The 16753-nt window shown below is 30.0% G+C and overlaps 1 protein-coding gene and 1 long non-coding RNA gene across 4 annotated transcripts in view; one reads left to right on the top strand and one right to left on the bottom strand.

Annotated features, from left to right (window-relative positions):
• The window catches only part of LOC110997741 (facilitated trehalose transporter Tret1), a 30214-nt gene extending 15259 nt beyond the window's left edge, over positions 1-14955 (bottom strand). Inside the window, exon 1 of one of the 3 annotated variants that reach the window (XM_045632364.1) lies at positions 14791-14955. In XM_045632364.1, coding sequence (XP_045488320.1) covers positions 14791-14801 — 11 coding nt within the window. In that variant the 5' untranslated portion in view covers positions 14802-14955. Of the gene's footprint in view, positions 1-4410; positions 4479-14790 lie in introns of those variants that run through there. The other 2 variants (XM_022266040.2, XM_022266039.2) reach the window with 2 other exon arrangements.
• A 106-nt stretch (positions 14956-15061) lies between these two features.
• Positions 15062-16593, top strand: LOC123690002. The gene is made up of 3 exons (XR_006750846.1): positions 15062-15100; positions 16225-16378; positions 16522-16593. It is a non-coding gene; the product is annotated as an uncharacterized LOC123690002 (long non-coding RNA).
• The last annotated feature ends 160 nt before the right edge of the window (positions 16594-16753 follow it).

Here is a 16753-nt window from a genome sequence, read left to right as displayed (position 1 = left end):
ATTGTTATGATAATATATACAAAGTATTACTACTCGTAGCAATCACCATTTCTTAATCTGATATAGCATAGTAGTAGCAAAATAAAAATTGTCAACTACATATAAAATAAAAAAACGTAAAAAAAGCTCAACCTCAGCATCTAAACACGCTAAATATAAATAATTTACTTAATTCCATAGCGATATGATATATGCACATATATTCTACCTCCAGGGAATCATAAAATAATCAACTAGCACTATTTAAGTCATGACTTATTCAAGCTATCCCGAAATATTGATAAAATGAGTATAGCGCAAAATCACTTGCATCATGAGCCTGCCTACCTTCACGTACATACCCTCATTTTAACACCATCACATAACACAGGTAGGTATTACTATGTTTGATTTTATTTTTATTATGTATTCCATCTTTGGCTATATTTTTAGTGTAATTTATATATAATTTTTCCTATTTTAATTTTTAACTCTTGCATACTACCAAGTTTAACCTATGGAGCACAAACCTGGGCCCTCACTAGCAAACAGAGTGGAGCACTCAGAGTGTGCCAAAACAAAATGGAGAGGAGCATCCTAAACCTCAAGCTAAGAGACAAAGTTAAACTTAAGAATATAAGAAGCAAGACAAAAGTTATGGATGTCACTCACACAGTGAAAAATCTTAAATGGAACTGGGTAGGCCATATGGTAAGAAACAAGAAGGGAAAATGGACAAAAGATGTTACGAAATGGTATCCTCGGGATGGGAAAAGAAAGAAAGGAAGGCAAATGAATGATGTATTGACTTCATTTTCATTGTCAACAAATTAAATTCTGTTTTTCTGTTTATTGTTATTGTTTTGTTTAACACTAAAATTTTTTGAAATGTTTAGGTACCTTCTTGTTATATATATTCATTTAAATTAAACTATTTGTGAAGATTTATAATTGGCCCATGTTGTTATGTATATATTCATCTATTTTTGTATTGTGCTGTGAATCTTCTTATGAATAAATAAATAAAAAAATAAAACAAGATGGGAGGATGATATTAGAAAGATAGCTGGAACAACATGGCAAAGAAAAGCCGCAGATAGACATGGATGGGAAAGCCAAGGGGAGGCCTATGCCAAAAGGCAAACTGATACCGAAAATTGAAATAAATGTAATGTATATTTGTAGCAGGTTAATCAGTAATAAAGGCTATTTTTATTTATTTTTATTTTTTATTTATATATAATTTTTATTATTAGGTTTACGAAATGAATAAACGTTCTTTAACAGCCAATTGCTTCACCATTGTGGAAGTATTTTAATTTAGTCATAAGATATATATAATATATTTAAAAAATATGTCTTAGTAAACTCCAATCACGGGACACAATCCTATAAGATCTATAATATATCAGATAAATCTTCTCATATTAATTGAAAGTTTTGAATTTTAGATAAAGACAAATCGAATTAGATTTTATTTTATTTTATTTATTTAAGTATTTAATTTGAAATAATCTCAAGCCACAACAGAATCTATCAATAGCCCGAGCACAAGTTAATAGTACCAAAAAGGATTCCTAAATAAAACCGTTTTATAAGAAAACAGCTTATTTATTAAACAAAATATGGGACAATTAAAATTTCAAATCAGCCGCACGTCAGATACGAGGAGTTAACACGTGGTTAGCAGACATAACAACACATTCACAGTTCAATAAAATTAATTGATCTGCAAGTAAGTATGACTCAGAAAGGTTATCCGTAATGTCAACTGTCAACACCCCCAACAATTATTGTTTGTCCCGTGACTGATAAGGTTTGGTATTCGCTTCCGGGAAATGAATAACATCAAAAACACTATTGCTAGCCGTAGAAGTTTATTGTACCAGTGAAATATATTTTAATTAAATATATTATGTACTTTGATACTTAATTGATGTAAATCGACAATGCGGTGAAGTTCTTCCTTCTTCAAAAATAAGTAATAATAATAATAATGGCCTTTATTCAGATACATTTAACAAATTTAGATTTTAATCCTTTTCTAGTGTATCTGTGTGCCCTTTTTTGGCAAAGGCCTCCTCAACATCTCGCCATTCCTCTCTGCGGTGTGCCACTTCGCCATGTTTTACCTGCTTTTATTTCTTTAATACGGTCTATCCACTTCCTAAATCAGCTTCATCTTTTGCGTTTATTGTACCTTATAGTTTTATGCTACACTTTTCTGTTTCTCTTGCCATAACATAATTAATAATGTATGAAATCGCAATTAAATGCATTTGCATCTATCCAATGGAGTTATTTTACAAAACCTATATGATGATTTTTAAACTCCACGAACGTACATACGCACTAGTAGCATACAGTAGCTTTGTTAAGCCGGTTAAAATTGCACCAATATCGAAGCGTTTGTTTCTTTTACCACAGATACAACTGATAAACCCATTTGAAATTCTACACTTACGGTTATAGTGTTTAATTCTGTTATGATGCAACAGTGTCAAAATAACGTAAAATAATACTTAGTATTTTTTTAACTAAATTGACTTAAACCTAACATTTATAACTTTACTCTTTTCCCAATTATTATTAAAATATTATAATTATTATTTAAATATTTCTCGGTTTTTAAATCGCATATATAGTTAGTAAGAATTTTATTAGTTAGTAATAGTTATTAAGCATAAAGAATTCTGTTTTCCTGTTCAAGGCGTTTTATTGTTAATTTTATTTGTTTCTATATTTTAATGCCTGTTGGCAAAACTATTTCTTAAAATAATAACTAGCAATCAACATGATTTTTTTATGTATTTTTTATCTACCTAATGTAATTCTTCATTTAATTTTAATAGATTTGTGTAAAATTATACGGAAGACACAATATAACTTCAATAAGTATTGGTCATGTTATGCTGTGATTTAAAAAAAAAACTGTACGCAAAAGGCAATGTTAATAAATAAATCTTAATTTTAACTACATCAGTCTAATTACACCATTCTAGCAAAAACAGTGCAATAACCCTGATTATGTTCATATTAATAAGGTCTCCAAATCTATTTTTAATTCTGTCCAATTAGTTTATAGTATCACAAGCAGAGAACTATTATCGCGTACTCCAAATAAGTTATAAACACGACAACGATTTCACAATAATTATCACATATCCTTTATCTGTATGTTAATTTATTTTTCTTGATTAATGTTTAACTTTTGTTCGTACACACAAGAGAAATGCTATTGACTGATTTAAAATTAAACCACGAGGCCACACACTTTAAAAACAAATGCAATAAGATATATTCAAACGTTAAGATTATTCGCATATGTTTAATTATGTCACTAGGTTCAACCCCTACTATGCAAATGTAATAATTCTTAATTAATACATTTACCTTGGGACACTGATCATATCATCATTATGTAAGCAGGTTATATGTAAGCCAAATAAATGAAATAGACATAGATTCATGTCGTGGATTTATTTGGCAATGATAATTGTCCCATTTAATTAAATATATAATTTTATAAAGGTTCTAATTAAGTGTATAATTATCTTATAAAAATGAAAAGCAAAAATATGAAACTATAAAAAAGTATGCCCTATAATTTTTTTCTTCATTTATTTTATACTTTTATAGACCAACAAAGCAAATCATCTTAATACTATAATATATCATTTTAACCTAGTAAGAGAGTGTTTAACTACAGTCATTGTAGATCAAACTCAAAGGAAATGAGCCAAAATGATGGTCATTATCAATTGTTCTAATTAGGCGGTAAACCGACAACTTGCAACCCGATTACGTATATATTGCGTGTAATCGTCAACAACATTGAACGGTGCCGCAGGTCGACTCCCATTACTCCAGAATATTCATTACGTTGTTTTAATATGCTTACGTCTAAGGACGAAACCCAAGTTCAATCACTTAGGTACTCCAGACGATTTACTTGTTACAGTATTAATCACAATATTAAAATTAAAGGCTAGCCTTCCTTTAGATATTGTATACATTTATTACAGGTAAATTATTCGAGTGCGTCCACATGCTCATGTAAAATGGATACACATTCCTAAGAAAAAACTTCAAAATATGCGATGTTTTTGATGTAGATATAATTGTAAAAATTAATTTAGATTAAATGCGATGTCATTCCTTTTTTTATATTACAATCAGCCAACCATATCCTGTCGCGATTTTTAATAAATCTAGAAACAAGTGACAATCTTGTTCTTTAATGAAATATCTAGATATTATATTTTCGCAAAGATAAAAATATTGCAATGAAAGTAATAATATAACCAATGTTTCATAACGTAAGTATAACAAACTCAAAATTTCACGTGCAGTTCACAAATTACAATAAAACTAGCTTTGTGTACGAACTACGAACAAAATATATAACAAATAGCCATATACATAACTTACACAGAACCATAATAAGGCACACCATCACTCGAAGTGCTTGCCATACTGCACCTGATAATAAACACTTAAATACACTTTTTTCGCCTTTATTTAACCTTAGCAATATAACTGAGTCGAACTATTCATAAACGTACGAAACGTGTTAATACGAAATTAACAGGGTCACAAAAGACGGCATTATAATCAAAGATTATAAGGAAATAAATAGAACTTAATTGGCCAAATAATTCACTAAAAAATAAGGTGCCGATTACACTAAAATATATCTTAGTAGAAAACACACTACTAGTTCAAAGGGATCTTACATATTAGTTATATTTTGATATATAGTACGTTTATGAATAAATAACGAAACACATTTCTTAATAATCACTCAATGTCGCACTTCTAACTTCATCTTCGTTAACCGATTAGTTTAGGACTACCCAATAGCTTAGGTCAGACACGGTTAAACCAATATTGACAACTGATAAAATGCAGATAGACGAAACCGTTCAATTGCTTATCATAAATGCAAGTCCGCTTAGTAAACAAATCCTACCTACATTGTAACTTTATAAACTAAAAACTTAATTGTACAATTTAAACTTGATATGTTTCTGAGTGATAAGTTGTATTTATTTATTAATGTTCAATACATGATACACATATCTACAGTATAGTTGTTTAATTGTTTGATGACTTGCTTTTTTAAGAGAGTTTTTTCGCCGGCTTTTTCTCTCGGCTAACACCCTCTGTATTCTTTGCCCATGAGTAGGGATGCCAACAGATTCGATTTAATGACGTGGAATATGTGATACGATGATATTCTTATGTTCGAAAATAAACGCATTTTATTTTTTTATTTTTTGTGTTAAAAGTTATTTTTTAAATATATGACAGTTATGGTTAATATAAACATTACAAAATAAAATGCTACTCTTAAATTTTAGATTTTATTACTAAAATAGCGGATTAGTTATCAAATAGACACAAAGGTTTTTAAATTCAACAGCATACTACCGAATATCTACTTACTACTACAGAGTAACGAGAACTGGAAAGGACCAAGGGGCAGAAGAAGAAGAGGTCTCCCCAAGAAAGGTGGATAGAAGAAACAGAAGACAGGGTGCGCTGGAAAAAGCTGGAGGAGGCCTTTACCCGCGAAGGGTTCCGATTCTAAATTTAGCTAGGATAATATTCATAGATAATAATGTAAAAAATATCAGCTGTATATGAGCTCTTTTTGTCACGATTGGAAATTAATCGAGCTTTATTATTATTACTACCGAGTAACAGAATTCGAATTACATTTCTGATGATTTTAAAACTAGGGAATGGATATGGGACGACGATGTCAATGTTCTAAAAGAGTGGCTATATTGAAAATGGTTATTTAAATCTAATCTAAATGTTTTTATTATAAATAATATTCATAAAGTACTATAAAACACCTATATAATCTAACTATGTACAACAAAAAAATTATCAGAAGCTGAAAAATGATTTCACTGTTTTATACTCAGTAAAACAGTATTTTGTATTTTTTTATTATAAGTTTTAAGAGATTAATAATAATAATTTAAGCAGACAATCAGAGTCCATATAGTTATTACTGTGTTAGTAATAATATTTTCCTAAATATTATATAGGACAATATTGTATTGTAGCTTGAAAGTAAATGCAATTAAAAAGGGCAGGGGAAATCCAGCATTCCGGCTGTTACCGCCAGCATGATGTTAGGGCCGGAATTACCAGCGAAAAAATTACAACAATTGATGTGACATCTTTGAATGTTAACCTTGGACAATGACAGTAAATCAAGGGCGGCAAAAATCACGTCTAATATTTAAAGTTAAAGTTTATTTTTTTATGAATAAGACCGTATATAATTAATTATAGTTTATAAGTACTGGTTATACAAATCTGTAGAAATATAACTTAAAAAAGATATTTCCAAGGATGCCGTGAATAATTGGTTCTATGAACACAATCAATATGGATTTTCACTTGTATCACTGTCGTTTAACCGATTATACAGATGATACCTGTTATATACAATTTTACATAATTGTAATATGAGACTAGACGGCCGCCAACTGGCTTCTAGATCACGCAGTATTTTTATGTTTTTATACTAGTGCCTTTGATTTCCACTAATTTATGCGAATGTTCATACTTTACAAATATAGATCCCTCCATCCATCCCAATTCAGAACCTGAACTTAACATAGGATTCAAAGATAAACATATCATACAAAGGGACTTTTACCCAAAAAAAGCACATACTGCTTCGTAAGAAGCCGGCTATAAACTCGCCAGTCTACTGGCATTATCCATGGATGGCTCCGTTTTCTCAAATAGTATAAACATATTAAGAACCAATACACAATTAGAATTCAAAACTTAAAAAAAAATCCAATAATATAATATGATATAAAAAGCCAATTATCGTGTCAAATTGCTGAATTTTGAATCCCAGTATAAATAAAACTTTTAACGAATTTAATATTAGTCTTCTGATTTCTGCAAAGGTTATGTATGTACTTAATCGCTGGAAGTCTTCCACAGTCCCCTATTGAGGTATTTCCTTTTGCAAACTAACGAGCTGTGAAATCCGCAACAGAAGTATTTCCTCCAAATTAAACAAAAGGGCCAGCAATGCTGCCTAAAACTTCTTGAAGATAGGCCATTTAAAAAAAGATTTAATATTTTACCATACTCTCATATACTAGTTTTCTGTATCTGTTACAATGTTATCAGTATCACGTGCTAATACATAATTGTTTTAAATTAACATGATAACTACGTCAAGTCCTTTTGTAATAAAATAAATGATGATACGCTTAAAATACATATTACGTTATGTATACATTTCCATTAACAATATAACAAAGAATATAATTTGGTAGTCGATAAGCCGTGTAAAAAAATTTTTACACAAATCTTGTAACGTTACAGATTACCAAGTATTATTCAAACAAAATGGGATATTTTAAGATAATGTCGCCCACCAACAATTGTTTAAGAGGACAAAGAAATCCTATCAATAATCATGATGAATAAATAATACCTAAACACTTAAAACTCTCATGATACTTTGATGTGTGACATGATAATACAACGTTTGGCTTAGCGTGTGTATTAAATATGTACTAATATAAAGCTGAAGAATTTTTGTTTGACAGTCTCATCACTGAAACTACTGGATCGATTACGACCAAATTAACACACCGAGGGGGCACTAACAGAAGAGATATACACAAGACTCAATCTCCCTTTAAACAGCTAAGACTTGCTCAAAAGTAAAACGGAATAATGGGCCCTAAAAACAATTACATATAAATATTTTTGTTGTGTTGTCTGAAAATAGGTATATGTCTTCACCTCCAATAAGTAACGACAACTTTCACAAACAAAAACATTTCAGAAACGAGTTAAAAATTAAAAATCGCGAATTCATCGGATTACTTAATAACTAAAAATTCAATATAATCCAGAATTAACATCTAAATTTAATGGCATTTGTTAATGTTCTCTTGTATTAAGGGTTAATTTTACTAAGAACTGACTTAGACATTAGCTCTTATAGTTACTAGAATTAATAGCTTAATCCTACCTTTGACCGAAACCATATAACTTTTATAGACGTAAAGATTTACGCGGAAGTTGGTTTTAGCTTTAGTTTTACACATTCGTGGATAAACTGTATATATATTCGAAACAATTGTTAGCAAATATAATTTTTGGATGTACTTTCATACTTGGCAGACCAAAGCGACTTCTTCGATACAAAAAAAATGGTTGTCTGTAAATTTGGTTCACGGAGGATAATTTTACGTGATAACGTTAAAAAAATATTGCACACTTAAATATATATAATATAATAAAGAAAATACTTGGCGATTAAAGAGTGGCGCAAAGTTTATTGCCAGTCCTTCTCTTCCGTTCTACGCCTTTTATTTGAGAACTGGCAGTAAATGTAAAATTAGTAGTCTATTATTGGGATGCAGATAATTATTGGGTTCGGGCGTAAATGTACAATTGGATGATAAATGTATTTTATACTACACAGAAGAGAAATACTTCTCGTCTGTCAAAATCCAACACATTTTTGACATACGGTGACTGTGATATGACGTCTGATCCATACCAAAGAACTATTGTAAATGTATGATGATGGATGGATGGCGTAGTCTTCCTCTTTCGCGAATTTTGTAAACGTTTTTGACAATCATAAGCATGCCTTAAGTCGCATGTAAATTGAATAAATAAATTTTGATTTGATGCGATTGTATGCTTTATTAAGAAGTTTGTAGATCAAAGGCACTTTAGGTTTAAAAATAACAACTATTCGCGGGGCGTAAGTCATATCAAAAGCAATTAAACTGTCAAATACCTTTATCAAAGTACTTATGACTATCAATTTTTCATGATAACGAGTATTGCATATTAAAGATAATGTCAAGTACAGATCATAAATATCGCTCGTTTTGACTTTGTATTTTTGTATTATATAAGTACATAGTTGATCGCCAATGCATTTACGTTTCGTGCTTGTTTCGAATATAGATATCCCTTTAAAGTATATACCTACTTAAACTTTACGTATATACTTTTATAGTATATATACGTAAATTGCTTTTTAGTTTATTTTGTATTTTTATTAGTAAGGAGGTGATCCTAATATTTTTATATGATTTGGTTATATTCTTCACTTTTCCCATCATATTAATTTTTATAGTTTTTCTCCATAGTCTGAAAGAGATCGCTTGATAGCGGTAAGGCCGCCAGTTGCATTTCTTATAATTTCTGAATATTAAGTTATTCGTTATTCTACAAAATAATGTAACAGAGTGTCAATAAATTTCAAAAAATGTGTATTTTGTAAAACAAATTTAAATGGTTATGACGTTTTTCATATGTTTTATTGATATTTTTTATTGATCGGTAATACTTTTCTAGTTTCATTTGTAAAATAATGGATAAGATAATCAAACCTTGTATCTCCACACTAGAAGCGTCAGAAACTAAGCGAGGATTCTGTGCCAAATAGTAACAATGTATATATTTAATATAGTAGTAGATATAACAAGTTACGTTACCTAGGAAACAGTATTAAAAGAAGTACGCACAATAAATTACAAATAAGTGCACAGAAATCTAAATATCGTAAGCCGATCACGTATGCTCCGATTGTTTTAGGTATTTCTTATTTCAGCATTTGGCAAAGTACCCTTTGACGAAAATGGAGTGGACTTTGACCGGTAATTACTTGGCTTGGTATACTAATGAGCTCATGAATAATCAAACAGTTGGATTTCTGCCTGATTCCACTAGATACATTTCTTAAGTTTTCTAATGTACTGCGAGTACGAGGAATATTTATGACATAATAATAAATGACATAAAATAAATACTGTAATCTAGGTACGATTATAAAAATAAATCTTTAACCAAGCTTTAAAAGAAAGCACGCAAATGTTTTAACAATCGAGTTTTCTGCGAAGATATTCTGAAAGCCAATTAATGAAACATTGTATTTTCCCAACATAGGGGCGAGGGGCACTATAGGGAGAAAGGTGGGGGTTTTGTTTTTCTTATAGTAATTATTTACTTCTTTACACATAATATTACCTACACGTTGTCTATGCTAAAGCAAAATACATTGAATACAACAAAAAATAATATGTTTATGTAACTATTATCTACTATTTTGAGAGATTTACTTACCTTTGCTGTCAAGGGGGGGGGGGATAAATTCCTGTTAATCCGCTTAGTTACGTAATAAAACGGCCCATAGTAGTACCTAGATTAAAGTAGGAAATGTGCGGTTTTTTGTAACAATTTAATTTTTATATTCCACTGTGAATAAGATGTATATAACAAAGAGCATTGACCGAGCACGATATCATATCGTGATAACGTTGGAACTGGGCCAGAAACCTTAACCTTGTCCCAACATTTGAACCGACGCCACCTAAATTCACTTCCTTTAAACTTTGTCTTACGGATAAAGAAACTCACCGATATCTTACCACAAACATAAAAAATGAATTCCTTCAATACATTTAGAAAATATTACCCATATACAATCAGCAACAAGACCATACATTGGTGAAAAATCTTTATAGAATTTAGAAAACATCAAACTCCGACAGCAAAGGTGTGAAGGGGAGTTTTTTAAGCAAAAAGCTTCATTCTTTTAATCTATGCCATATGGAATAAATACTAACATTACTAAGTTAACACGACAATGTCTATGAAGAATAACAACATATTAATTATTTATTAAATTGTAACGTAACAAGCCTTTACTTGCATGATCTAACCATTACTTAGTTTATATTATAGAAAAGAATGTTGTTGGTAAACAACTTATATTTATCTTTTATATAAAATTCTTGTGTCACGGGATTAGTAACCGAACTCCTCCGAAACGGCTCGACCGATTCTCATGAAATTTTGTGTGCGTATTGGGTAGGTCTGAGAATCGAACAACATCTATTTTTGATCCGCCTAAATATTAAGGGTCCACCCCTAAGTTTTTGAAGTGAAACTTCTTTAGAATCGTTGTGATTTCAAACCGGATGCAACGAAAAAGCGACAGTAAAAAGAGACAGAAACATTAATTCATATGATTTAACGTGGGAGAAAATGAGATAGATAAACTTCTTTCGAATCGTCGTGATTTCAAACCGGATGCAGCGGTAAAGAGAGACAGAAACATCAATTCATCATATGATTTAACGTGGGAGAAAATGAGATAGCAGGCATTATACAGCCTCTCTTTACTGCCGCTTTTTCATTTGATCGAATTTCAAACTTTCGATGTTTTAGTGTTTCCCAAATTAAAAATTTATATTAAACTTATAAATTAAAATTTATCATTAAAATATACTGTTTTAAAAGAACACACACATTTAGATAATGGAAAATGATTAATTTATATATGATTAATAATAAAAAAAATGTTTTTGAAGGTTTCACTTCTACCATGTGTGAATTGCACATATGTTTTATTTATTTTTTACACAAATTTTTCGTTTTTATTTTTTTACGATACACCATACAAAAATACATACAACCCTAAATTTTCACCCCTCTGCAATCATCCCTTATGATTTTTTTGTTAATTATAAACTTTAATTTTTTGGCACAAAAACATGGCAAAACAACGTTTGCCGGGTCAGCTAGTTATTTTATATAAGTCAATTTAACTGAATTATTTAATCGAATGAAACGGAGGCTAAACATTGATAAAAGCCTACGCCTAGTAAATTTACGCATTTCTTACGAAGCAATTCAAATCCATGATTCTTATTAACGATTTTTTTCCAAAAACATATACTTTAAACAATTATAAATATTTCATAAATTATAAACAAAACACATTTAATACATACGCACGAGAATTAAACCATACACATATACATGTAAAGAAAAAATAGCAACATAATCTATAATCAATATTAATCTAGGTTGTACTTAAACCTTCTTACGTTTTCTGGCAGAAACTTTCCACCATAAACTTGTTCTAAAATAGCTCCAAGATCTCATACAAATCGTGATAAACTGCCCATATATTTTCATTTTAATATGGCATATACATCTACATAGAAATACTATGAAATATACATTGTTATCTATCTATGTAACGACTAATAGTTCTTCAAATACTAGACCGCCATCAAACAAATGTGTTAAATTTAAATTTTATTCTAAGATTATTTCTTTCTCTACAATGTTTAATCCTTTTTTCATGATTACACATGTGCGATAAAAATATATTAATTATGTTGTATGACAGCTGTTTTTTTCCTACAAACCAAGTAAACATTGCCTAAATATAGTGGAATGAATTATTCAAGGAGCACCAAATTCGTATTTAATTAAAAATACACGAACGTTTTATGCAACATAGTAGTAAAATGTATGAACGAATTAGTTTCGTAAACGTCTACTTATAAAGGAAAGTTAAATTATATTTTGCTAATAAAATTATAGTCAAATATTGCTTCTTTACAATTGTCAAGTGGCTAAGCCGAGGTCGTAGATTCGAACCACTATAAAGCCAACTTGATCTAGGCAATAAAGCCAAGATCAAGTCAGGAAAACACATAATGAATACGATAAGTGTCAGACATAGAAGGTTGGACAACTAATCTTAATATATATAAATTACGCGTCACGTTGTTTTTCCACTATTGACTCCTAAACTGCTTTACCGATTTCAATGACATTTGCACCGTGTGCAGTTTGATATAACTTAAAAGATAGGATAACTTAAATATATTTATAATTCTACTGTTAGTGTGTATGTCACTGAACTCCTCATAAACGGCTGGAGCGATTTCAATGATATTTTTTGGTTGCTTATATATTCAAAAATAAATGACCATTGAAATAAAATGATGAAATCTGAAGTCAAAAGCCATAAAAGGCATTTATTTATTTGGAAACAAAACAGATCAGATTTTGAATAAAAACAGTTAAAATAAAACATAAAATAAACACATTGGATGTATTCACAAAAGTTTTCACTAATAAATCCTTGCATGTAAGTAGTTAATAATATTTAATAATTTGCGAAACATCAGTTAAATTCAAAATCATAAAATCACCTACTGAAATTTCACATGTTTAGAGAGTTATTTTCTCGACTCTAAGTTAAACGTTTAATAAGGCGAAAACCTATTTATATTTTATTTAATCATATGAATCATAAAAACATCCTAAATCACTATTTAATATTATACAAAGTTTAATATTATATTGATACGATAAAATGACATACGAATTTATTTATTCGTTGAAACAGACATACATAATTTACGGTTGAACAGCCGCTAGGGTGTTTTATATGTATAACACTAGTTTAATAGTATATACATTTAGCCATTTAGCGCATCCCGTATAGTGGAGAAAAAGATCCTCAGTCTTGTGATTAAGTAGAAATTAACAGGCAAGAATACTTAACGTTAAAGTTACTTCAAGAAGCCTAGTCGAGCCAAGAGGCTTCTGAGTTTACCAACAGAGGCGGCCTTACCCATGGCAAGGCACCGGTCGGCAGATCTTTACGAAGCCCTATGTCCTTCGTGAAATATATGTGATGCGAAAGTAGGTCTGGTTTAGATATTTGTTATGTAACTACATAATGCATTTTTCAATTATTGAAATTAAATCGTTTTGAGTAGGTAAGTGCATTCGTGAACTAACTACATATTTTTTTTTAATAGAACAGGGGGCAAACGGGCAGGAGGCTCACCTGATGTTAAGTAATACCGCCGCCCAAGGACACTCTCAATGCCAGAGGGCATATATTTTAATTTACCATTATGTTAGTTAAAAAAATGTTATTTAAAAAATCGATATTTTAATAATTTGTTTGTTTTGCTGCGAGGCCCCTGCAAGAGCGAAGTCCCGGGCGATTTTTGCCACCTCCTGAGGTCGCCGCGGCGTCTTCAAGCAAAATTGCTTTGTCCAATTATGGTAAAACGAATAACCAATATATGCAGAGACAATACACGAACCGAATACGGGTCGTCACTCTTATAATATTGATAACATTATTTACGGACATAATCATTTCGCATGCATCGTATCATATATTCTGAAATAAGTAAATAGTTTTATCACACCCACCCAGTGATGCAGTGATCTTTCCTGTCTGCAAAATTATTGTTATATATTAGTCTTTATGCAATTAACTAAATAATACTATTCATTAAATTTAAGAAATGATCCCGACATCCCGCATTGAATGCAAGTTTAAATTCATAAATATTACGTACATATTTTTTAAGTAGTTCTTAATACGACCAATTGTTATAAATAGAAGACAAATATTTTTAGCCCATTTAATTTATGTAAATATAATTTCGACCGGATACTTACGGAGCGCTTCGCAGTGTGATAATAGTTATAACGTTTATATATTGTATAATAGTAATAACGTTTGTTTTTGACTGTATTATATAAATTATAATTTATAGGAAATAGTTTAGATAACCATCACCAAACTATTTGAGGTTCATTTGTATGTCTGCAAGTACTGCGATTTAAAAAAAACAGTTCTATATAAATAAAATAATTAATATAAAATATGAATACATCCTGACCTTAAAGGGATCCATACTGCAGACACAAAGTAATGGAAATAATAATAAGTAACATAGGCTTAGTGTATAATTAAAAAAAAATTGTAGGACGGAATTAAAGTGTCTTATATATTATAGGTTTCAGTAATTGTTATAGATATATTATTTTACAATTAACATCGACATAACAACAAAAGCTTATCACCTATCATAGAGACCTACTAGATGTATAAATTGTATTTCAATAATAAATGCATCATATTGATTAATATAATACCCCATCCCATATAAATAATTCTACTTACTTTTCATCTGCCATTTTTATAATAAATCACAAAAAATATTCTACAAAGTTCACAGATGCAATTAAAAGACCACAGATTCCATTCCAGGCTAATCACTGGTAAAACAAAATACGAAATTACACATTATTTATCGCACGTTTACTTCCCGCGACGGTTACATATGTACTGACATTATATACGAGTTTTCTCAATATATGGATGATTTCGCGCACGAGTTTGCATAAAAGCGCGGGAAAATATTATCACCTGATGACAGTTTGCGCAGCGAAACGCGGGACACAGCTTTACGTGCGATTTCGTGCAAAGGTAACTCTTGCTAAATGATTTATCACACAATACAGCCAAACAAATAATTGTCAAAAATTATTTGAAATTAGAATAATATTTCTTTGCGCTAAAAAAAGGTTTTATACAAGGGCTATTCAAAAAAGGAAAATAAAACCTCATTCGCAAGATAAACAGACAACTTTTTAATATCGAAATTTAAAATAATTTATTAACATTCTACAATACGCTATCAACAACTAACTACAACAACTACAATGATTATATGAAACTACTAATTTGAGAGTTAATTACAATGTACCTAATTTATTTATTTGTAAGTAAACGTGACTTAATTACAAAAAATACAAAAAACAAACAAATTAATATGTAGTTAAATAAATTATGTAATGTTGAATAATATGTAATAAACTATGACGTTTTGCTTTAGCTCAAATATTATCTAATATAATCCTTCCAAATCCATCTTTTAGTGTATGATCGCTTCCAACTCTTTCAAATCCGGTATATTTTCACATCGTGTTTTAACTATACAAACATACGACACACAATGATAATATTTCTTCATTATTTATTCGCGTATTGATGTTGTTATTAAGTTATGGTGAACCCTGTATAGGTGTTACTAGGGTGTGTTCGGTGAATGTAAGAACGACACTGGTTCTTGGTTATTGCGAACTTGTTGGGGATTTTCGATTAGATCTCTAACTAATATAGAATAAAGTATACGCATTTAATTAGTCTAGTTAATCATAGTCTTAAATTAAATCGCGCAAAGATCTTAATCTCGGAACTAACACTAGAGATGTAAATCATTCAAAAATAAAAAATTCATACATCGTCATCGGACAAGGGAATATATCGAGGGCAGCTTGCGAGGCCGTCAAAATATCCTTTAGTTATGCACTAAAGGATATGTCAGGTCAAGACAGGGAAAATAATTAGCGTACAAATTATACAAACCACCTTCGCACCTTATTCAGATTTAATTTTAAATTAACATACCAGACTTTTTTACTATATGGCAAAAGATGAAGGAATCAAACGGGGGTTGTCTCATACATCATTGATGTAAAAAAATTGAGAAACTAAAAAAAAATTGAGAAACTAAAAAAAAATAATTTAATTAAAAAAAAATCCCACAGGAAGCGTTCAAGCGTTCAATTTTTTGAACATTCGTTACCACCCAGTGACTCATAAAAACTAAAAGATGCCATTAATGTGGTATAAAGTATCGAAAAGTTGGAAATCGTTAACGTATTTAACAGAAATAATAGCTGAAATTAGCCAAAAAACAAGGTATGGTAAAATATTCTTTATATGTTCTTATGGTATGCTTGTCGCATGCATCACGTTAATATAAATGTAAAATCAGAATTAGATGTATTTTTTTTTATAATTTTTTAAAGTTGCTAAACTAAGCTGTTTTTTTTCGAATCTAGTTCAGGAGAAAAGTGCGGAAGTCCTAAGGTATAAAATTGCTATTGAAGAAATCACAAATTGATTTAATAAGAAAATGAACTAATGTGTATGTACATATATGACGATAATATATACATACATTCAATTGCATATATTTTAATGCAAATCAAATATAACGTTTGTAAAAAAATAAACTTTTAAATAAGCGTATTTTGTTATTTTATTTCGATAAGACCAACAGGTAAAACCATC

Source organism: Pieris rapae, chromosome 19 (genome assembly GCF_905147795.1).
Source record: "Pieris rapae chromosome 19, ilPieRapa1.1, whole genome shotgun sequence".
Classification (NCBI taxonomy): Eukaryota; Metazoa; Arthropoda; class Insecta; order Lepidoptera; family Pieridae; genus Pieris; species Pieris rapae.
Note: the sequence above shows the minus strand (reverse complement) of the source record. Positions and strands in the feature narration are given on the sequence as shown.